This window comes from Emydura macquarii, unplaced genomic scaffold (genome assembly GCF_026122565.2).
Source record: "Emydura macquarii macquarii isolate MOO-44397 ecotype Brisbane River unplaced genomic scaffold, CSIRO-AGI_Emac_v2 contig_968, whole genome shotgun sequence".
In the NCBI taxonomy this organism is placed as follows: Eukaryota; Metazoa; Chordata; order Testudines; family Chelidae; genus Emydura; species Emydura macquarii.
Window position 1 is genome coordinate 7200262 of NW_027131105.1, and position 21865 is coordinate 7222126.

Genomic DNA, 21865 nt, shown 5'->3' on the forward strand with positions numbered 1-21865 from the left:
CCGGGGTGAAGCTTGGGGTACCTATCCCAATTTATTCTTGAGGCGCAGAAGTGCAGCCTGGGGTACATGCATATCTAAAGCGCCGGGGGGCAGCGTGGGGTGCATTCGTGCACTGCGCACCCCCTTTCGCCCCGTGCTGCCGTGCACCAGGGAGAGCGGCCTGTCTGCAGCCGCGCACCCCGCCCGGGCCGTGCCCGCCAGCATCTGACACCTCGCAGGTGCGCGCGCTCACTTTTCTCTTTAACCCGTTAATTCCGGCCCTTGCCCCAGTGGCTCCGCCCCTCGACGGGGATTGGAGGTTCCCGGCTGCGCCGTCTGGTCACGTGGAGGTCGGTTTGGAAGCTGCGTGGAGACATGGACGTGGAGGCGGTGGGGCTGGGGCTCGGGTGAGTGAGTGTGTGCGCGCCCGTTGGGGGCAGGTCCCCGGGGATCGCCTCTGGCACGGGGCAGTGCCTGGGGCACGGGCAGCAGGAGGTGGGTGCACTGGCCGCCTAGGGCGAGGGCGGTGCACACTCGGGGTGCCGGCTAGGGCGAGCCACTCCTTCCCCTTGCACACTTGTGGGGCAGTTTCACACGCATATCGCCTTGGATGCTGAGGGGCAGGCTTGCATGGGGGTCCCCTCCCTCTCGTGCACGGCTGTGGCCCAGCTTTGCATGCACACCCTTCTCTCGAGTAGCTGCCCTGAGAGCGACGGTGGCATCCGCGTCCCTAACCTGCATTTATCCCCCAGGCCCACGGAGCAGACGGTGCTGCTGAACAGTGGAACCCACATGCCCCTGCTTGGCATGGGCACTTTCCGCCTGCAGGGGGCTGAGCTGGTGTCCCAGTGTGTGGATGCCGCCCTAGCCCATGGCTACCGCTCCTTTGATACAGCTGCCGTCTATGGTAACGAGGAGGCAATTGGACAGGCGCTGGGGTCCCTGCTGCCCCTTCACGGCCTGGCCCGCCATGACATCTTCCTCACCACCAAGCTGGGGCCACGGGACCAGGGCAAGGCTGAAGCCGAGGCCGCCTGCCTGCGCAGCCTGGAGCAGCTGGCCTGTGGCTACCTAGATCTCTATCTCATCCACTGGCCAGGCACGCAGGGCAAGCCTCAAGGGGACAAGGGCAACCAGGAGCGGCGCTGGGAGAGCTGGCGAGCACTGGAGCGGATGCACCATGCTGGGCATGTGCGGGCCATCGGCGTTTCCAACTACACCCTGGGGCACCTGCAGGAGCTGCTGGCCCACTGCCAGGTGCCGCCAGCTGTGCTGCAGGTGGAGTTCCACCCAGAGCTGGCCCAGCGGGAGCTGTGGGACTTCTGCCAGCGGCATGGCATCCATCTCCAGGCCTACGCCTCGCTGGGCTGCGGGCAGCTGGTGGGGCGGGCAGAGGTACGGCAGGTGGCAGAGCGCTGCGGGCGCACCCCTGCCCAGGTACTTCTGCGCTGGGCCCTGCACCAGGGTGTGGGGGTGATCCCCAAGTCTGCCAGCCCCACCCGCCTGGCCGAGAATGCCCAGCTTTGGGGCTGGGACCTCAGCCCTGAGGACATGGCTGAGCTGGGGACGATGGACTGCAGCAGGCGCTACTGTTGGGACCCCAGCGGGGTGACATAAAGTGGAAGGCACGCATTGAAGGGGGGCAGGTGTGCAGGGCAGGGGGCACTGTTGCAGGGGGGAGGGACTATGGAAGGAACTCATGGCTGTGGGGGTGGCATTGCTGGGAGGGGGCACAGTGGCAGGCACCAGGGGGACATTGTGGCCAGGAGACAGTGGCAGGCACTCACGGTGGAGACAGCACTGCAGGAGGGGGGCATGGTGGCTTGTGGGCATGGCCGGGGGGGGCAGTGTTGTAGGAAGGGAGAGGTGATGGCACATGTGTGTGGCCAAGGGGGGAACAGTTGGTGACAGGTGCACATGACTGGGCAGTGCTGTAGGAGGGGGGCATGGTGCCATGGCTGGGGCAGGGGGGAGTGCAGCAGGTCAGGAAATTGTTGGAGGCGTGTGGCCGGGGTGGGGAGTGCTACAGGAGGGTGGCAGTGGGGGACATAGATGTCTGTGTTTGTGCCTGGGTTTGGAAGGGGGCACCCATGCTTGTGGCTGTACCACCACAACAGAGAAGCAATAAAAAGTCATGCAGGCACCCATAGAAAATATGTTTTTTATCACAACTTTCCCAGACTGTGTAAAAAACCCAACCTCTCCCCCAACCCTGCCCCTCCCACCGCCCCAGATAGATGTAGGGAGCCATCCTACTGGGAGACAGGCAGCTGCCTATCCCCTGGGTTGGGTAGGAGGGAGTTGTTTGAGGGTATATGCCCCATACAGGACCTTCCCGCCCCCAACATCTCCCTCTGCAGAACCCTCCTCCTATGAGATGGTGGCATCCTACAGAGCATGCACTCAAGGGGCCAGTCCCATCCCCCCAGTAGGGGGCTGCAGTCACTTGGGGCTCTTCGGGGGGCATCACGGGCTGGTCTGTGCCCCAACCAGGCCTGGAAGATCTCCTTCCAGCTGCTTCCCCGGTGCAGCTGGGATGCTGTACCTGCGCTCTTGGGGCGTGGCAGCACCTAGAGGGGAGGAAGACAGTGAGAGCCCAACAGGGACACACCCACTGCAAATGCCTCCACTCATCAGGACCCTCCTATTGCAAATGCTCACCCCCCATAGCAAGAACTATTGTGTGGGCCAGCCAGCCGCCTCTGTCTGATTGGCACTCATGCCCCTTGCCAGTTGGGCAGTGCCACCCCACTTACTCTGTGTATGAAGTAGAGAAGGGCAGATCCACCCCCTGTGGGTGCTGGAGGGATCCCTCGGAGGTGAGTAAGGAGGTCTTTTCAGCCTCCCTAAATCCTCCCCCAGCATCTTATGGGTCCCTTCCCAATGCCAGCCAACCACAGGTTTTGGGCTTGAGACCTGAGGGTGGGGGAGCTCATCGGGTTGGTGGTTTGAGTGTACCAGCTGCCCCCAGGGGTTGTGCCCTCCCTTCTCCCCCATTTCACCTCCCCCTGGGGTCATCCCCTGTCCTTCTGCCCCCTGTCCCATCTCACCTGCAGCGCCACATCAAACTCATCACTCATCCTGCGCAGCTCTCGCCCATAACGCATGGCAGCCCATAGGATGGGGGGGGCTGAGCGTGAGCGTGCCCGGAAGAATGCCCCGCCTGGCTCATCCTGCACTTCTGACTCCAGAGATGGGGGGTCTGACCCAATGCGGCTTCGCAGCTCTGTGGGGAAGAAGCGGAGGGATTGAGTTCAGGGACTGACCCCCCCTCCCTTCTCCGGGGTCTGTCAGGGTCTGGTCAGGAAGCCCTTGCAACTGGGTGTGTGTGTGTCTGGGAATCCCACGTGGAGGGGGAGCTGTAAGGGGGGAATGCCCCCAGCTGGGTGTTATATGGGGCAGAAATTCCGCCCCATGGAAAGGTCTGTGACCTACATTATGGACAAGGCTCTGGGGAGGGGGGGACGAGCATGTTGAGTCCAGGGATACCCCCCCCAGGCCGGGTGGGGGGTCTCACCAGCTGCGGGCGTGCCTGGCTGCTTGAAGCCGGGCGTGTCCCCCCTCTGCGACTCGGGGGGGGCAGGCGGCTCCTTCTCTCGCCCCGGGAACACCTCGTCCTGGAACTCCTGGATGCGAAACATGCTCAGTGGCGGGGCATGGCGCCCGGGCGCCGCGCTGCAAGAGAAGCGGGGTATCAGGGGGTGCACAGCCCCGGGCCCCTCCCTGGGGAGAAGGGCACCCCGACTGCCTGATCGCCCTGGGCCCCCTCCTCCCCACACCGGGATCTACACCCCAGCTCCTGGGATTCTCCCTTTGCCCCCAGCTCCCGGGCTTGTCCCACCTCCAGCCCCCCCTCCGCTCATGGGCTTTCCCTTCCCCCACTCACCCGCGGGGGGGGGGTTGCTATCAATCCGTCCCCCCTATTTCCACCCGGGATCGCGCACCCAGACACAGTCACCCGGGCAATAGGGACTGGCACCGGCCGTGCCCAATCACAGAGCCCTACATCATGGGGGAAGCCCTGCCCCCTGGTGACCTCAGCCGGCCCCAGCGGGGTGCGGGACCGGGTCTCCTCCCGTCTCCCGTCCCGAGGTCATGAGGCTGCCTTCACCGATCGCCCCCTCCCCTCCCTGCCAGCGGGGGCTGGGCTGTCCGAGGGGGGCTCTGGGGCACCGGGGTGGTGGCATGTCGGGAGTGCAGGGGCACTGAGGGCTCTGGAGGGGCTGTTCGGCGGCCCCGGGGAGGGGGCACTGGGGTCTGCAGCAGGGCGGTGGTCACTGGGGTGGAGGCTCTGGGGGACATGGGAGGGCGCTTCATTTGCCCGTACTTAAGATGGCGGCAGGAAGTGGTGCTCTCCCCGGCCTCGCCTCTCGTTCTCTATGATCCGGGGTATTCCCGACGCGCATTACGTCGCTTGCGCGGGGGGCGGAGCCGTCTCCTGGATGGGGGTGGGGAAGGTTACGCACTTTGCGCAACTAGAAGCCGCCGGGCTGGCTGCTGTCATCGCCGGTGCCGCGACTGAGGCCGGGGGACCCAGGCGTCCGAGGTCCCTAAGGCGGGAGGGGGTGAGGGGGATCCTGGTGTCCGAGGACCCCGGGGGAGGGAAAAAGGAGATCCCGAGTGGGGGGAGGGCGAGGGGACCCTTTGAAGAGGGGAGTGAGTCCGGGGACCCAGGAGTCCGAGCATCTTCGTGCTGGGGGCGTCGCAGCGGGAGGAGAGCCCCTCCCTGAGGATCTCCAGGCTGGGGGAAGGAGTGGGGGACCCTGGTGTCTAGTGACGCTGGGGGGCAGAGAAGAGCCACGCACTGGGAGGGTATTAGGGTTGGAGGCATTCCCCTCCCCCCCGTAGGAGACCCCCCCCCCAACTGGGAATCCAGGCTCAAGCCCTCCCCGGGCCCTGGGCATTGCCCTATAGCCTGTGCTGCCCCCCTCGTAAAGCGGGGCCCTTGTGCTGCCCCCTGCACCCTCCATGAAGCAGCCTGAGCCTGCTGGGCCCCCCCTGGCTTCTTTTGCCCCCAGACTTTGCCTCTTCCTGTGCTGGAGACTGTGATGCTCACTGCTGGTGCTGCAGGCCAAGTGTCGTGGGGGGGTGTCCAGGGTGTGCTGGAACACCCCCCTCCCCATACATCCACGGGAGCTGGTTCTCCCTCCCGACATCCCGGACTCAGCACTTCAGAAAGGGCACTGATTTCTGGACACGCTGTGGCCCCCCATAGCAGTAGCAACCTCAGCCCAAGACACACTGAGCCCTGCCCCCATCACATGGGCATCCCCAGCCCAGGACACACTGTGGCCCGTAGAGCAGTGGCACCCCCAGGCCAAGACAGACAGATTTCCCACCGGGAAATCCTCCAGGACAAGCTGTGCTCCCCCATCACCGCATCCCAAGACAGGTCGCCCACCCCCCAGCCCAGGACAGACTGTTTCTTGCTGCAGCAGGGCATCCCGCCTTGGTGCCTCAAACCCTCTCCGGTACAATCCACGTTCCCCCGGCACCTCTCTTTCTCCATACCAGCCCTGCTCTATCCTCCACCCGATCTCTGGTGATGCTTCCCCTCATAGCCCTCTTCTAGTTGAGGCCTTCCTCACCGCACTCCCCCTCAAAGAGACGGCTAGGCATGGAACAAGCTGCCAGCAACCTGACAGTGATCGTGCCTGCTGAGCGCCTGACACCAGCCTTCCCCCCAGCAGTCAAGCTGGGGCTCACGGCACTGTACACGGTGCTGTATGCCCTGCTCTTCCTCTCGGTCTATGCCCAGTTGTGGCTGGTGCTGCTCTACCGGCACAAGAAGCTCAGCTATCAGACTGTCTTCCTCTTCCTCTGCCTGCTCTGGGCCACCCTCCGCACCACACTCTTCTCCTTCTACTTCAAGAACACTCTCAAGGCCAACCAGCTGGGTCCCTTCCTCTACTGGCTGCTCTACTGCTGCCCCGTCTGCCTTCAGTTCTTCACCTTGACACTCATGAACCTCTACTTTGCCCAGGTAATCAGGTTGGGGATGAGTGGGCTCAGCCCTGTGGGTAAAAGCCATCAACTTGGGTTTCCGGATACCTGGCTTCAGTTTTCCTTGCTTGGTGCTGGGGATGGGACCCAAGAGTCCTGGCTCCCAGATCCCCACGCTAACCCACCAGACCCAATTCCCCTCTCAGAGCTGAGGCCAGAAACCAGGAGTCCTGACTCCCAGCTCCCACCCTGCACCCAGTAGTCCCCACTCCCTTCATATGCTGCTTGCATAAATATTTGTGGAGGTGCCCAGAAACCCCAGTGATGGGGTCATAGGAGCATCCAGATCCCAGAAAGTTGTGTCCTGGTATGCTGAGTGCCTTGTCCCTACCCCATAGAGAGGACCCCATAGAGAGGATCAGTTGGGGTAGCATGTGTGCAGGGGGACGGGGGGGGACTAGTTAGCTAGCTATGGGTTGGGGAATCGGCGATGTGGCCTTTCCCCTCTAGAGAGCGCTGGTTTCAGTCTATATCCAGATGAGGTGGGGGTGGGGGCACTGGCTTTTTTAGAGGGGTGGGGAATGAGATATGGGGTCTTTCCCCTCTAAGTGAAATCCTGGCCTCAGTGGTGAGTCTTTGGGGGAGCTGAAGAGGCCCCAGAGATCCAGCCTTTGTCCCTTCAGGGGGAGGAGCTGCACATGGGGGGTTGCCCCTGCTGCTGCTGTCCCCCCAATTTTTGCTGCACCCCCAGCTGGCACCAGTGTGCTCTGAGCGCGGTTGGGTCTGGCTTGTGGGTGGCAGGAGTTGGGGGACGTGTTCTATTTGTTGATGTTTTGCAACTCATCTCCCTTGGACTCTGCCTCCTGGGGCCACATGGAGAGGGGCATGTGCTGGTGGAGGGGTGTCCATTTGTCTGTGACCCTAACTCTGCCCCCTCTCCCTAGGTGGTATTCAAGGCTAAAGCTAAGTACCACCCGAACATGACCAAAGGGCTGTGAGTATCCCCCCAAACTCCCCCACTCCATGCCCATGCAGTCACTTAAAGGCCCTCCACACCCCCAAGCAGGGAATAGAACTCAGGAGTCCTGAGGCCCCCCCTGGAACCCACTTCACCCCACTCCCCTTCCAGACCCAGGGATAAAACCCAGAAGTCACTTCACTGAATTAGGGCCCTCTCACCCCCACCCTGGCTCCGTCCCCCGCGCTCCCTGGTGCTGATGGCTTTGGCCTAATGGGCCATAGAGGCTCCGTGCTCCACCCCCACCCCCTTCCCTGGGCACTGCTGGAGGAAAGTCTGGTGGGGGGAGCGGGATTGGGCTGGCTCCATGCGTGGGCACCCGCCCCGCCCCCCCAATAGCATCTTTTGAGCCCAGCAGCAAAGCTGCTTAGGGGCTTGTATGGCACTATGCTGGGGGGAAGGAGGGGGAAGCTGGCGGGATGGGGGAGGGGCAGAGATAGATGGGGGTGGGGGAGGGGCAGAGGCCTGTGGGGGGAGGAGAGTGGGGGAGCTGCACTGTGGGTGGGGGGAAGCTGTGCAGAGGGATCGGGGAGCTGGACAGGAATGGAAGGGAACTGGGGAGTGGATCTTCCCCCCCAGGGCAGGAGGGGAGCAGCATGTCTCCAGGCTGCCCCCCAGTCTCAGTCTCTCCTGCAGGCTGGTGGTGCGGGGGGCCTGCCTTGGTGCCAGCCTGCTCTTCCTGGCAGTGAACGTGGCCTGCGCATTCGTGGTGCGGCTGGGACGGGCCGAGCCTTGGGCCGTGGTGCTGACCCGGGTCCTCATCAACGACTCGCTCTTTGTGCTGGGCGCCATCACCCTGGCGCTCTGCCTCTGCCTCGTGGCTCGCGGCTCGCCAAGCACCAGCCTCTACCTGCAGGCCAAGGTGGGACACAGCCTTCTCCTCTAGGGGGCGTTGGCCCCAATCCAGCCCCAGAGCTGGGGGACTGGCTGGCTCAGGGGTTAGGAATGGGATATGGGGCCTTTCACCTCTGGGGAATGTTGGCTCCGACCTGACCCCTGAGGGTGGGAAATGGGACGTGGAGCCTTTCCCCTCTGGGGTGCCATCTGGCACTGGTAGAAACTGTGCTAGCTGGGTGGGTTTGGGGGGGGCCCATGGGGCTGATGGGAGTCCTGTGGGTTTGGGTTGTGGAGCTTGGGACCCTGGGATGGAGCCTGCATCTGTCTGTCTTTCCCCCTCCCCACCCAGGGGACCACAGTGTGCCAGACGGCGGCCATGGGTGGCACAATGGTGCTGCTGCACGCCAGCCGTGCCTGCTACAACCTGGTGGCCCTGGCATTGAGCTCCCACACCCGGCTGGACTCTTTTGACTACGACTGGTACAATGTCTCGGACCAGGTCAGTGCGGACAGCGGAGGGACGTCCAGGGAGGTGGGTGGCACCAATAGAGAGGCAGGGGCAGCAGCTTGAGGAGGTGGAGATGACGGGGCTGGGGCTGATTGGGGGGTGGCTGCCCCTCCATGGGGACATTGATTGTCCCTAGCTCTCTGTTGGGGGGAATTGGGCACAACCTCTCTCCCACCATTTACTCTCTGTCCTTGGGGGGCAGCACCTCAGCCCTTCTGCAGAGCCCCCCACTGGCTGGTGAAGATTTAGGGGGCGCCCAGGGTTGGGGGTCAGACCCCCAAAGGAATCTGAGTTGTGTCTCCCCTTCCCCCCCTCCAGGCGGATCTGATCACTGACCTGGGGGACCAAGGATACCTTGTCTTCGGCCTCATCCTCTTTGTGTGGGAGCTGCTGCCGACTGCCCTGCTGGTGGGCTTCTTCCGGGTGCACCGCCCCCCCCAGGACATGGTGGGTGGGGCACAGGGAGCCCGGCATTGGGGGAGCGCGCCGCAGGAGGGCCTGCTGGGTTAATTTTGAAGGAATAACTGAACACAGAGAGTCCAAAGTGTTGGCGTGTCCCTGGCACTGTCCAGCACTAACCAGGTTAAACAAGGTTTAATTGGGGTTTTGAGTACAGAGACCGGGGTCTGCTTAGCCCCATGAAACGCCCTCTGACCCATGGGTAGCAGATACAGAGAAAGGAGGCAAATCAGGGAAAGTGTCTGAAATGTGAAGTGTTTGGTACTCCAGCCCTTGTGCCCTTTCCCTCCGCTGGGGCGTTTGTGGAAGGGCAAAACCCGTCTGACAGCCTCTGAGGAGTCAGGAAAGGGGTAGTAACTGTGGCGTTGAGGAGAGCAGAAGTTAGTTCAGACGGGCTGGAGCTGATGTTGTTGCTGAGGTCCCACCCTGGTCCCTAGAGAACAAGACAAAGAGGAACAGGAAATTAAAACTCACGGCCGAGTGAGAATCACAGCCTCTGTGGGGCCGACTCTCACCTGCAGCCTCACTGCTGGAGAAAGGCTGGGCCCAGGGTCCAACCAGCTGTTCCGGGGGCCGGCAAACGTCTGCCAGCTTTGGGCTGCTCTGGCCACCGTTTTGAGCTGCCTCTTTGGTCGCAGGCTGACAGCAGCACTGCAAAATATGCAGTCTTGGCCAGCTGGGCCAGCCTCCCATTAGACAGGAGGCAAAAGGAGAGGGAGAGGAAAGAGAAGAAACAAGTGGGGGAAGGAAAAGGACGCATGGGGTGGGGGAGACAGTCTGTCCATTTAGTAAAGCTGGTGGAGGTGTCCTCTGGGTCCCTGTCTGTGGCCTGCTGTGATGAGAGCATCTCCTAAGGTCAGGATGGAAAAGGTCCAGTGGTGTCATGGTGGATGTCAGGGTCCCAGGAGATGGGGGGGAGGCAGCCAGCTTCTTTTCCTGGTCTCCTGTCTTTCAGTGTGCAGGTGTTGTCACCCTGATTCCCCCCGTCCCCAAAGTCTTTTCTGGGATAGCCCAGCCCCTCGGTATTTTGTCCACCAGTTGGGCCTAATTCCCAACACGCCAATTTTGGTCCCTTGATTTTGGGGCCCGCACATTTCTTGTTTAGCAGGCTGCTGGCTCCGGTGGCTGGCCCCGCTGTTGTGAGGCGTTCTGAGCGTGCACTCCCTGCTTGCCCCCACGCTCGCCCTCAGGGTGGGTTTGTAGACCCACTTGTTACGCCAGGCCGGGGAGGAAGAGGCAAGGCCTGCTGGGATCTGAGTTATCAGCTCCCAGGCCCTAGGGTCAGGAAACCCCGCCCACCCATGTGCCCCACAGCAATGGGGGATCCTCCAACCCCCTCCCCATGGCACGGCTGGGCTGTACGTTATGGGGAATCCCCCTCCCCTATGGGGCAGGAGTGTTACAGCAGGTGGGGGGCTGGTCAGTTGGGGCGGGGACCCCCACGTGGTGTCGCAGGCCTCAGTCTGGTAGGGGGGTAGACCCCCCTCCGCAGCAGAACAGCCCTCGTCCTGGGGGTCAGCCTGGTGGATCGCAGCCACCCAGGAGTTGTGAAGAGCAACCTGCCCTCCCCCCAAGTAATAGCCTTTCTCTTCTCCTCCCTGTTCCCCCCAGCAGAGCGCCAACCACATCCTCAATGGGCAGCTCGGGGGCTCCCGGTCCTACTTCTTCGACCACCCCGGGCAGTACGAGAGCGAGGGGCCCCCCCGCAGGAAGGGCAGCAGGTAACTCCCCCTGAGCTTCCAGTCCCCCCAGGCAGTACAAGAGCAAGCCCCTCCCCAGGGAGAGCAGCAGGAACCCCTCCCCCCCGTGGGAGACTAAATGGGTGGGGAAGGAGTCCCCGGGGTTCTCCCCACGCCACTGGGGTTTAAGGCCTCTGGGTGGAACTGACTCCCCATGGGGTCTGGCTGCCAGGACGCTGGAGCACTGCATGCTGGGAGCTAACCCCTCTAGATTCATGCCTGTGGGGCTCTGCTTGGGATGGGGCAGATGTGGGGGACCCTGCTCTGGGAAGTGGGATGGGACTCTGGGGGGTGGATCCCCCACTCCATGTAACCCCCCTCTCTGCCTTGCAGCCTGATAGGCCGACTGGGCAGCGGCAGCTGGTATGGAGCCATTGGCCGGACTGGAAGGGATCCGGACTGGTTGGGGGGGCAGCCCCCCACAACACCCCTGCTCTTCTCCCAGGTCACTGTGCAGGCCAGCCACCACCACAGCCTCTACTCCACCCCGCAGACCTAGGTGTGCCCACCCCCGTGTGTCACAGGAGGACACTAGTGAAATGGGGGCAGAGAACTCAACGGTGTGAAGGGCGGAGGGCTGGAGAGATGAGTTCTGAGCATACGAACTGGGGGGAGCCCAGCTCTGTGCCCCTCCAGCTGAACACCCCCCAACCAAACAGTGCCCCCTTCCCCATGGCACAGGGATGGCTCTGGCACCACCCCACACGCTGCAGTGTCTGAGAGCACAGGCCAGTTTGGGCAGGGATCCCAGCATCTGGGCCATGGGACAAAGGAAGAATGGACTGTCTCCTCCCCCCTGCCCCCGAATGTGCTGGAGCATTGCATGCTGGGAGCTCCCCCCTCTGGATTCATGCCTGCTGCTGAACTATCCCTGTGGGGGTCACATGCTGTAGTGGGGCACCAGACCATGGCTCAGGTGCCAGTTCGCACCCTAGGATGCACGCCAGCTCCTGGCTTCTACCAGAGCTTTCCCCAGCGCTGCCCTCCCACCCCCAGGCTTTGGTGCTGTCCTGTCTCCCTGCTCCAGCCTCAATAAAGGGTTTGTGTTTGCGGCACAGCCTGTGTGTGTGGCTTTTGTAGGTGCGGGGAGCCAGGACTCCTGGGTTCTATCCCAGCTCTGGGAGGAGAGTGGGGTCTAGTGGGTAGAGTAGGGTGGGGCTGGGAGCCAGGATTCCTGGGTTCTGGTCCCAGCTCTGCTACAGACTGCATGCAGGTAGTTTCCCCCACCCTGGGCTGGCACAAGTAATGTGTATCACTGGACTCTGTCTCTGCTCTCACTCTTTGGACTTTAACCCCCCCCCATTTTATGGGGTTAATCAGCAACCTGCCCCCACTTTGGCCCGGCATAGGTGGTTGGGGAGAGGGAGAAAGCCAACGGAGCTGGAGCTGCCTGTTGGTCTGGGAGAGGCATTGCCCCCATAGCTGCCCTGTATATATTCCACCTCTGCCCCCTTTATATTGCCCATCCTAATCCCTTCTGTCCCTTGCTGTGCAGGAGTGGCACTGTCCCTCTCCCCAGGGCAGGTGCTGTTACCCTGCTCGCCTCTGCTAATCCCTCCATAAGCTGATTCACCCATCAGCTAGATGCTGACGCTAGATCCGGCTCAGCCAGGCGCAGGGGTTAGAGGTCGCTGAGGACCGGCTCTTGCCCCAGTTTCCTGGATTCTGAGGCTGTTCCCACTGCCCTCCCCAGATGGGTCCCTGCCCCTGACGCCTGGGTTCTCTGCCTGCCTGAGGCTGGCCCCTTTCTCCACATGTACCCCCCACACTTTCGTGACTCCTAGATTGATGCAGTTGCAGTGATTGTAATGGGGGCTGGAGCCTGGACTCCTGGCTTCTATCTTGCTCTTGGAGGGGAGAGGATCAGAATGGGCACGGCTGGCCGTCACTTCTCTGAGAGCCAGCTTCGCCCCGAGCCTGCTGGCCCTCGACAAACACACGCAGGCGGGCTCACTCCAGCCGCCCGGACCTTGCCCATTGTTCTGGCAGCCTCTAGAAAGCGAGCGGCTGTCTCGAGCTGCTCCCGCCCGGCTTGCAGGGAGGCTAACAAGGCCTGGCTGCTTCTGAGTGCAGGTGGGGGGTGTGCGCTGCTGGTGTCAGGCAGAGGGCAGGGGGAGGCAGGATGCCTGGGTTCTATTCTCCACCCTGGGAGGGGGGGCGGGGCAGGTGCTTGGAGTCACATAATAACTGCACAAGACTATAGGGCAGGATGGGAAGGCGAGTCCTGTCTGCAAGGGAAACTGCTGAAGGAAGGGAGGGGGAGCCTGGAATGGACTCACCCATCTGAAAAACAGCATCTCCTGGGGCTGAGTGAAGCCCCCCAGTGCACCCCACTGAGCCCCCGCCCCGATTCCTGCGGCCCAGCACCCCCTGCACAGCCCCCATCCCACTAACTGTGGCCCAGCCTCCCCCGTTGAACTCCCGCCCCACTCCCAAGTGCCCCCTGTGCAGCCCCTTCCCCCTCCCTGCAGCCCAGCGCCCTCTGCCCCACTCCCTGCAGCCCAGCGCCCCCTAGCGCGCTGGCTCTCTCTGGGCTGGGTAGTGACTGGCTGTGAGGCCTAATCCCCGCTAATCCCGGCTGCATGCCAGCTGCATCTGTCATTGGAGGGAGCAGCAGGGGTTGGAGGGGCCCAGGCCTGGCTGGGGGAGAGGGCGCCATGAGCTGGCCGGGCGAGGCCTGGCAGGAGGGGCTGCCAGCCCGGGCACTGCAGGGGGTGAGGGAGCTGGAGCAGCGCCTGGAGTGGGCCCAGAAGGAGCGGGTCCAGAAGCAGGTGCAGCTGGACACGCTGGAGGCTGTGCTGCACAAGCAGAGGCAGAAGGTACATGGGTGCCTCCCACACCTGTTCCCACCCTGGGGGGGGTGTGGCACCCAGGAAGGGCGGCCCATGGCTCCCAGCAGGCCAAGCGTCACTCTGGCTGAGTGGGCATTTACCCCTTGCCCTCGCCCCTTAGCCAGCCATCCCCCCCGCCCTGGGCCAGATCAGAGCTGGTGTTCCCATGCCCAGCTCGTGCCCACTCTCCCCTGGCCTCCCACACTCACGCCCCGTCCCTCGTAGCATGAGGAGGAGCGTGGCACGTGGGCGCTGCTGGCCCAGGAGCGGCGGGACCTGACGGAGGCCTGTGAGCAGCTGGAGCGCGGGCGCCTGCAGCTGAGCCGGGAGCTCCAGGCCAAGGGGGCGCAGCTGAGCCGGTTGGAGGGGCAGCTGGGCCGCGCCACCCAGCACATTGAGGAGCTGGAGGAGGAGCTGCGGAGGTACCTGCCCGGGGCTGCGTGGAGGGAATGGGGATGCCAGCAGGACCACGGGGTGCTAGAGGGCTGTGCGCCAGGCGCTGAGGCCGAGCGCTGCCTGAGACAAGTGGGGGGACGGCACTAAACAGGGTGCTGTCCAGGAGCAGGTGGAGGGCATCAGGGGTCACTGTGCCCAGGGGAATCTGGGGGGCCAATGTTGGGGGTGTCCAGGGGAAGGTGAGGGGCTCTGGAGGCACAGTGTTGGCAGGATCAGGGGGGGCAGAGTGAGAGTGGGGGGATGGTGCCCAGAGAAGGATGAGGGGCAGCGGTTTGTGGTATTGGAGTGGGGGACACTGTGGGGATGGGTTGAGTTGGGCAGTGTTGGGGGCACCGGGGGGGTGATGAGATTGAGTTGGGCACAGTTGGGGTGGGGGGCGCCAGGGCAACTATGGGGGATGGGTTGAATTGGGCAGCGTTGGGCTGGGCCGTGCTGAGGTTGGGGGCACCAGGGCTGGGTGTGAGGGGCACTGGGCAAGCAGCACTCATCTCTTTCTGGGGTCCCCCCAGGTGCCAGGCAGAGCTGGATAACCTGCGGCCGAGCACCCCCCTGACTCATTGCTGGGGCCCCCCTGGACCTGCACCCCCCCGGGAGGAAGGTGAGGAGGGCAGCAGGGAGGGAGGGGATGATGGGGGATTAGAGTTCGTGGCAAATTGTGGGGGGAAGGGGGCTGGGGAGAGTCAGACCCCTTGGGGAGCTGGTCATCGGCCCTGCAGCGCTGACCAGGTCTGTCTCCCACAGGGGCTGAGCTGGGTGCTTGGAGGCAAAACTCCAGAGTAGAGAGCAGACCTGGAACACCCAGCATGAGGGTGAGTACAGAGCGTGCCCTTCACCCTGCCTCCACCTTCCACCCTCCCATCCCAGGCTCCCCCAGCTCTGCCAGGGTCCCTCAATCCCAAACCACAGCCCCTGTTATCCCCCACCCCAGCTCTGCCAGGGTCCCTCAGTCCCAACCCACAGCCCCCTGCTAGCCCAGGCCTGGGCTCTCCTACTTCTACCTCTGCAGGTGCCCCTCTGTCCTGACCTGCAGCCCCTGCCCCATACATTTATTAAAGGCCCTCACCCCCTTTCCTCCCCTTCTGCAGTTGCAGCCCAGCAGCCCCACATTCGGGGAGGAGCCACCCTTGCATCGAGGGGCTGCCTGGCACAGTGTCCCTCCTGGGGGCCCTGCCCCCCCAGAGGACAATCAGGGAATCCCACCCCCTGGGAAGGAGCCTAGCCAGGAGAATGAAGGTAAAAATTTCAGTGAGGTTGGAGCGAGACAGGGGAGGGGGGAATTAACCTCTTCATGCCCAACCTAGCAATGGCAGTTTCTCCTTGTGAGCAGGTCACTCAGCCCCGCAACCTGCCTTCCCTATAGTGGGGCTCTGAGTGGGTCCTGGGAGGGGCTGGGCCAGGGAAGGGGTGTTGGGGAACCTGCCTGTTCTCACTCCTTAGATCCAGGCTGATCTTCAGTTGCTGGCAGTGAAGCATTCTGGGTAACGTGGTCCCACAGGGCCGATGTCTGCTCTAGGGGGGTTCGGGGCAGTGCAGAGAGCTGGTTGAGGACTGCAGGGGAGCTGGGCTCGGTGTCTAACTGGGGCATCTGACTCAAGACTTACACAGGGGTGGGGAGGGCGCTGAGTCCAGGGTCTGCACAGCAGAGAACCGGAGCTGGTGTCCAGTGGTGGTGTGGATGACGGGAAGTGGGGACATGAGCCAAGGGCTGCGGGGGGAGAGCGGGGAGGACTGGGCTCGAAGGCTGGAGGGCCAAGCCAGTCCTTGTTGCCAGTGGTGGAAGACCATACAAGGCCCACAATGGTGGAAGGGCCCCGGGGGGCAGTGATCCCAGGCCATTGAGGGCAATCCCTGGTACGGTGTGGGGGAGCAGCACTGCTTTTTCTCCCCCCTACCCTCTCCACCGCAGGGCCGGGGCACGGCCCCCATGACATGGAGGCCTGGGAGTTGAGGGGGGCACTGCAGTCAGTGCAGCGGGAATTGGCCCAGCGCACAGAGCAGCGGGACCAGGCAGTCACTAAGGTGAGCATGGGAGAGAGGGAAGCTGGGTAGCCCCAGCCTGGGTGGGTAGGGCCACTTGGGGGCTTGTGGAGCTGCTGCAGGGTGTGGTGCTGACTGCGGCCACGAGGTGGGGCTCTAGTCCTTGGAGCAGGCAGGCTGCAGGGATCAGAGGGGGAGACCAGGAGCGGAGGGAGGATGCAGGTTTCAGTGGGGCCGGGACGGGTGGGGGAATGGGGTTTATGTGCCTCACTCTGTTTTATCCAGCCATCCTTTCTTGGCCAGAACCAGGACACTGTGCTCATGCAGGGACCCTTGTTTAATTGAATGACATGGCAGGTGCTAATCAAAGGGGTTGATGGGGGAAAGGCTCAGGCCCCCCCTTCATCCCCCAGTCATGTTCCTGCTGCAGCTGCTCCCCCCTGTGGTGAACCAGCAGGACACACGGGGCTGGTGCATCAGGAGGGGCTGGGTGAGGGGTTTAGCCCCTGGTCGCTGCGGGGTAGGGGGGTTGGTCTGTTGGTTCTCCATGGTGGGCATGGAGCCATGCAGGGGCTTGCCCAAGACTGACAAGTTGCCCCCCCCCAGGTGAGTGCCCTGCAACGGCGGGTGCAGCAGCTGTTGGAGGCGCTGAGGAGCCAGAGGCAGAGAGCGGGGGCTGTGCAGCGCCGCCTGGAGCAGCAGGAGAGGGAGCACCGGCAGGTGGGAGCCCCCCTGCTGCAGCACCATCCCCCCCCACTTCGCACAGCCCTCTCCCCGCCCCCTGGCCCCTCACCCCATCCCCCCCGCAGTCCCTTGCCTCCCAGTGTATAATTCCCCCTCCAGCCAGCCCCTCCTTCCCAACAGACCCCCGCCCCCCTCCTGGGCCCCCCACCCCACCATTCCCCCTGCTGTGGCACAGCCCCCCCACACCCAAGTGCTTCCCCAGCCCAGAACAGACTTCCAAGCGGGGCTGAGGCTGAGCCTCCCCCTCAACACAGGGGGGTCCCTTGGATCCCCTCCACCCCCACTCCGGGCTCCGGCGGGTGTCATGGTGCCCATCGCCCTCTCTCTGTTGCAGGGGCTGGTGGAGCTGGAGCGGCGCCATCGGGAGGAGCTGGAGCAGCAGGGCCCCCGGACGGACATCCCTGCATGCCCCCAACACCCCCAGACAAGGTGAGGGGCGTGTCACTGCCAAAGGCCAGAGGGGGCTGTTTAATGGGCGAGTGGAGCCAGCGCCTCCTGGTGGGGGCCCATATCTCATTCTCCACCCCCCCGAGCCAGGGTCAGAGCTCACACACCTGTCCCCAGCATGGCCTGGGGGGATCTGGTGCCCCCTCCCAAGCTGTAGCTGCCTGGAGCGGGTGCCTGAGAAAGGAGGGGCAGCTGGGAAGGTCAGAGGTGAGATGGGGAAGTGGGGTCAGGGTGAGGCTGGGGCAGGGAAGACAGGGCCCTGGGGAGATGGTGATGCCGAAAGGGGGGGCAGTGCATGAGGTTGGGTGTTTGGTCCTCTGGGTTTGGGGGGGGCAGCCCAGGGGCTGTGGTAGGGGAATCTGCAGGGGAGCAGGTGAATAGGGCTGGGAGGCGTGGTGTATGTGGGAATATGGGTATTAAGGGGGGGCTGGGTGTGTCTTTCAGGGACTATGGGGGGTCTTGGGGGAGGTCTGAGGGTCTCTCTCTGCCCTGCACCAGCCCAATTTGGGTCCAGGGAAGCCCCCTGGCACCTTGTCGCCCTAACTGATCCCTCTCTGCTCTGTTTGCCTCCCCCCCAGGTCCTTCAGCACAGGTTCCCCAAGCTGTGGGCAGGCTGGTGCCCAGTGGGATGTGGTGCCGGGAGCCAGGCGCCCCCCAGAGCTGCAGGCCATGAGGGCTGAAGCATTGGGGCTGCGCTTGGCTGCCTCTGAGAGCCTGCACAAGGGGCTGCCGGAAACCTGCTGGCAGCTGCACCAGGGCAACCAGGACCAGGCTGGAGAGCGCCGGGCACTGACTGAGATGCCTCTGTCCCAGGATGCTGCCATGCAACATAAGGAGGAAGAGGCCCAGGAGCTGCAAGGGGCGCTGGGGCCCGACCGGGCCGAGGGGGAAAGGGGAGAGCTGCAGGCCCTGGCTGCAGAGGTGGAGGCTCTGGCCTGGGGGGCACCAGGGCCTGGCCTGCCTGCGGGGGAGACTCAGGAGGTGGGGGAGCTGCAGGCGCTGCAGGGGGAGTTGAGGGCCCTGGCCCTGGGCAAGGCTGAGGCAGAGGCCCAGGCAGCTGAGGCCCAGGAGCGGCTGCAGCGGCTCCAGGAGATCCTGGGGTGGCAGACAGAAAGGCTGGCGCTGGCCTGTGAGACCCAGAGCCACCACATGGCAGAGCTGCTGACCGAGGGGAACGAGCGGGAGCAGGAGCTGGAGCGGCTGGGCTGGGCTCTGGAGGAGGCAGGACGGGCCCGTGGGCTGTTGGAGGCCGAGGTGGGGCGGCTGTGGGCACTGCTGGGTGGGGAGACACCTCCCACTGGTCCCCCTGAGCCGCCCCCCACAGTCCCAGAGCCTGGGCCCCCTGAGACACCTGCTACCGGCCCACTTGAGTCACCCCCCACAATCCCAGAGCTTGGACCCCCTGAGGCACCTGCCACCAGCCTCCCTGAACCGCCCCCCACAATCCCAGAGCCCAGCCCCCCTGAACCGCCCACCACCCCTGCTGAGCTGCCGTCCATAGCCCAAGAGCCTGGCCCCTCCAAGTTGCCTTCACCTACCCCTCCCGAGCTGCCCTGTCCCCCGGAGTTGCCCCTCGGTGCCCTGGAGCTGGCTGTGGCTGGCAGGGTTTGGGATGCCCCAGTGGACACCTCGCTGCTGATGGGGAAGCAGGCCTGGCACAGCGAGCAGGCACAGCTGCAGAATGCCCCGTGGGAGCTGCAGAAGCCAACGGGCCAGGCTGGATTGCAGGAGCAGGTGAGTGAGTTTGGGGAGGGCAGTTCTCCCAATTCCCTCCATCCCAAGCACCCCCTGACTCCCCTCCCCGACCTGGGGCTTCCTTGCCCCATCCCCCCAACTCGTGTCCCAGGGCTCTCCTGCCAAACTCAGGGCTCCTCTACCCCCCCAAACTTGGGGTTCCCCCACCCCCAATAGCCCCCCACAATGTGGCTGCCCCACCCCTTTCAAAACACCCTTAACTCTTCATATGCCCCAGCCCACCCCTTCCACCCCCCCATGAGCCATCTGTCATCCGCGAGCTTCATCTTGGACCAAACTGGTCTTGGTGTCACCCCCTCACCCCTCTGCCCCAAGGCCAGGCTGGGGTTCTCTGGGGCTGAACCCCTGCTCCGACTGGGGTAACAGGTTCTGTCCCCTGTCTCTGCCCCCCCTCTCTCCCCAGCAGGAGGTGGCGCTCTCCCGCCTGCTGCAGGAGAACCGGGCCCTGCGGGCTGAGCTGGCGCTGTGGCAGTCCCAGGGCCGAGCAGAATGTGCTGCATCTGTCATTGGTGATGGGCAACACCAAGGGACCTCATCCCCCCCCGCACCAGTGACCCCGGGGGGCAGAGGCCAGGGGGACCTTGCTTATGGTAAGGGGGGGACATGGAACTTTGCCTCGATTTGGGGGGGTGAGATCGAGGCTTTTGCCCCTGGCTCTGCTGAGCATCAATGGGGTGCGCTGCCTTTGGCACCTGCCCGCAGGTTTGGGAGGAGGGCCTGGGCAATTTCATGGATCCCAGGGGGAGGAGAGAGCCCCAGGTGTTTGGGGTGGGTTATTGGGGGCATGGGGAGGCCTGGTAGTTTGAAGGGTCACTGGGAAAAGGGAGATCATAAGTGGAGGCTCAGGCATTGGGGAGTCCTGGGGACAGACCCCGAATTTGAGTCCCCCTCTCTCTTCCTCAGTTCTCCAGACTCCCTGGCCGGCGATGCAGGATGCCCAGACCCAGACGGAGGGGCTGGCCGAGGGCGGGCCCCACAAGGAGCTCATCTCAGCAGCCTTTGACCACACTCAGTATGAGCCCTATGGGCTGCCCGAGGTCGTCATGAAAGGTGCGTGGTGGGCGGCTGAAGCGGGCATATGGTGGGGGCACTGCCCATGTCTGGGGGAACCTTGTTCTCCACATGGGATGTTATTGTGTGGGCAGCATTTGGGGGGTGCTGTGGGGCAGGTTGTGGGGCAGAGGAGCTGCAGGCTGAGAGGCTTGGGGATATTGAGTGGAGGAGGTTCAGGGGGAGATACAGAGCAGAGGGGTGCCAGGCAGGGCAAGCCCCAGTTTGGGAGGGTTAGTGTTATGGGTGTGTGGGGAGGTATCCCAGACTGTGCCCATGGCCCTACATGAGAGTTGTGCACCACCCCCCACCTGCAGCCAGTGGCCCTGCCCCCAGGTTCGGCTAGGTTAATGGCTGGGAGTTCTTTCCCCTCTCTCCCCGTTGATTTTCCATCCTGCCCAGCAACTCTGAGCTCTGCAAGGAGGGGGGGGGGCAGTATTGATTCTGGCTGTGATCCCTCCCCAGACAGCTGCCCTTCCCCCCAGCACCGCATTGGAAGGAGAGTGATAGATTGGGACCCAGGTGTCCGGGATGGGGACTCACCCCTAGCACAGCCCAGGCCCCGCAAGTTACTCAGCTTCAATCTCGCTCTGTGCCCTACCCACAGGTTTTGCCGATATCCCCTCTGGCCCTTCCTGCCCCTATGTCCTTCGGAGGGGGTTCCTGGGCAGTACCCCCTTGGCCCCGCTGGCCCCCAAAGCTGAGCCAGAGGAGGATCCCCGAGCCTGACATAGGCATCAGCATCTGAGAGCATCTATACTTCTGGGTGAGCAACCCCTTTCTGCACCCCTGGGCTCCACCCCAGAGGCAGCTGAATCTCTGCACTGGGGGTGGCAAGGTGATGATTTTTGTGTTTCACATTCCTTTCCATTCTCTTTCCAGCCTGGGCGGGAGAAATGTGACCCCTTCCTTCCCCCCCCCCCACCCCCCCCACCGATCTGCATAGATCCCTGATGCTTTCTGAAGCTTCCCCAGCTGCTATGTGGCACCCTCTAACTGAGAAGGGGAGTCTTCCCCCCCATGTCTGGACACGTATAACCCTCTGGGACTTATTTTATAACCTGGCTTTCTTAAGGTGCTAAAAGTTGTGGGTGCTTCCCACATGCCACATGGAGGGGAGGGCACAAAGAAGGGGGCTCAGACCTGCTTAGTGCCCCCCACGAGGAACGGGGGGTTCAATGAATGGGGTTAATTGGAGTCTCTGCCCTCCTCCCACAGCTTGAAGGGGTTTAAGCCCTCTCTTCATGGCTCAGGGAATCAGAGGGGGTCATGTCACCCACCCAAAGTTCGGAGGAGCTGCTGTGTTGAGTACCCCCACCCCAGCGACTAGGGGCTCAGCCAAAGTGCCTCGGACAGGGGGTGGTGCAGAGCAGGGAGTCCGTCCCTCCAGCTCTGGGGTTTGTATGTAACTCTGTCTCCCCCCCAATAAAATTCCTCTCCTCAGCTCCTGCCTGCTTCTTTCTGTCTTGGGGGGGCCTCAGGCTAGCCTGGGCTAGAGACACCCCCTCCTGTACAGGTCTCCAGCACTTCAGGGTGAGAGAGCGTCACAACAGCGCTCCTCCGCCACAGAACCTGGGCGTCTGCAGCCGGAGGGACAGTGCCCCCATCTCATTCTGCAGGGGGGGAAACGGGCACAGAGAGGGGACGTGGAGGAGCTGAGAATGGAACCCAGGAGTCCAGCCACCTCCTCTAGTACCAGGGAGCAGTGGGGGGGGGGCTCTGGGAATCCCAGCAAGGGGAACCCCTCCCTCCCAAAAAATCATCCCAGCATCCCTTGGCAAAGGGATGCTGTCCCCTGGGTACCTTGTGCTAATACCAGCCTGTGCCCTCTCCCTGCGCTCCCCCCCCCTCCATGCTTTCCTTCCCCGAAGGGTTAACAGCCCCCGCCCCGTGTGTCTGCAGCTCCTGCAGCCTGAGGCTCCGGGGGAGGTTCTTGGCAGCGCGGGGGGCCAGCAGGGCTGCAGGGGGCAGGCCAGCAGCTGCCCCATTGTGGGGGTGGTGAGGGAGGGAGGCGGCTGCACCTGTCTGCGGGATCCCAGCGCAGGGAGGAGCCGGCGCTGCTGCTGCTAGCGAGTGAGTGATACAGGGGGATGCTGGGGCGAGAATCACTCCATCCCCTTCC

At 63.5% G+C, this 21865-nt stretch overlaps 4 protein-coding genes across 11 annotated transcripts; 3 read left to right on the forward strand and 1 right to left on the reverse strand.

The window, feature by feature from the left end:
- The first annotated feature begins 292 nt into the window (after nucleotides 1-292).
- On the forward strand, nucleotides 293-1618 carry LOC137150247 (glyoxal reductase-like). Of its 2 annotated transcripts, none has more exons than XM_067544043.1 (2): nucleotides 293-386; nucleotides 732-1618. In XM_067544043.1, exons 1-2 carry the CDS (start codon nucleotides 355-357, stop codon nucleotides 1594-1596), a joined length of 897 nt encoding a protein of 298 aa, XP_067400144.1. In that variant the 5' UTR covers nucleotides 293-354; the 3' UTR covers nucleotides 1597-1618. The 2 variants fall into 2 exon arrangements, with proteins under 2 accessions (XP_067400144.1, XP_067400145.1); XM_067544044.1 differs by having other exon boundaries at nucleotides 386-474.
- A 57-nt stretch (nucleotides 1619-1675) lies between these two features.
- BAD (BCL2 associated agonist of cell death) lies at nucleotides 1676-3932 on the reverse strand. 2 transcript variants are annotated; one of them, XM_067544046.1, is made up of 4 exons: nucleotides 3866-3932; nucleotides 3497-3654; nucleotides 3030-3205; nucleotides 1676-2549 (listed from the first exon to the last, which is right to left on the reverse strand). In XM_067544046.1, the coding sequence occupies exons 2-4, from the start codon at nucleotides 3618-3620 to the stop codon at nucleotides 2232-2234; spliced, it is 618 nt and encodes a 205-aa protein (XP_067400147.1). In that variant the 5' UTR covers nucleotides 3621-3654; nucleotides 3866-3932; the 3' UTR covers nucleotides 1676-2231. The 2 variants fall into 2 exon arrangements, with proteins under 2 accessions (XP_067400147.1, XP_067400146.1); XM_067544045.1 differs by lacking the exon at nucleotides 3866-3932 and having other exon boundaries at nucleotides 3497-3841.
- Nucleotides 3933-4618: 686 nt separating this feature from the next.
- GPR137 (G protein-coupled receptor 137) lies at nucleotides 4619-11538 on the forward strand. 5 transcript variants are annotated; one of them, XM_067544038.1, is made up of 7 exons: nucleotides 4619-5962; nucleotides 6867-6916; nucleotides 7577-7802; nucleotides 8127-8276; nucleotides 8604-8732; nucleotides 10356-10465; nucleotides 10817-11538. In XM_067544038.1, exons 1-7 carry the CDS (start codon nucleotides 5597-5599, stop codon nucleotides 10980-10982), a joined length of 1197 nt encoding a protein of 398 aa, XP_067400139.1. In that variant the 5' UTR covers nucleotides 4619-5596; the 3' UTR covers nucleotides 10983-11538. The 5 variants fall into 5 exon arrangements, with proteins under 5 accessions (XP_067400139.1, XP_067400140.1, XP_067400141.1 ...); XM_067544039.1 differs by having other exon boundaries at nucleotides 10359-10465; XM_067544040.1 differs by having other exon boundaries at nucleotides 8604-8693; nucleotides 10359-10465.
- Nucleotides 11539-18032: 6494 nt separating this feature from the next.
- Nucleotides 18033-21178, forward strand: LOC137150252 (uncharacterized). Of its 2 annotated transcripts, none has more exons than XM_067544049.1 (5): nucleotides 18033-18672; nucleotides 19097-19283; nucleotides 19597-19743; nucleotides 20351-20509; nucleotides 20962-21178. In XM_067544049.1, the coding sequence occupies exons 1-4, from the start codon at nucleotides 18088-18090 to the stop codon at nucleotides 20470-20472; spliced, it is 1041 nt and encodes a 346-aa protein (XP_067400150.1). In that variant the 5' UTR covers nucleotides 18033-18087; the 3' UTR covers nucleotides 20473-20509; nucleotides 20962-21178. The 2 variants fall into 2 exon arrangements, with proteins under 2 accessions (XP_067400150.1, XP_067400151.1); XM_067544050.1 differs by having other exon boundaries at nucleotides 19100-19283.
- The last annotated feature ends 687 nt before the right edge of the window (nucleotides 21179-21865 follow it).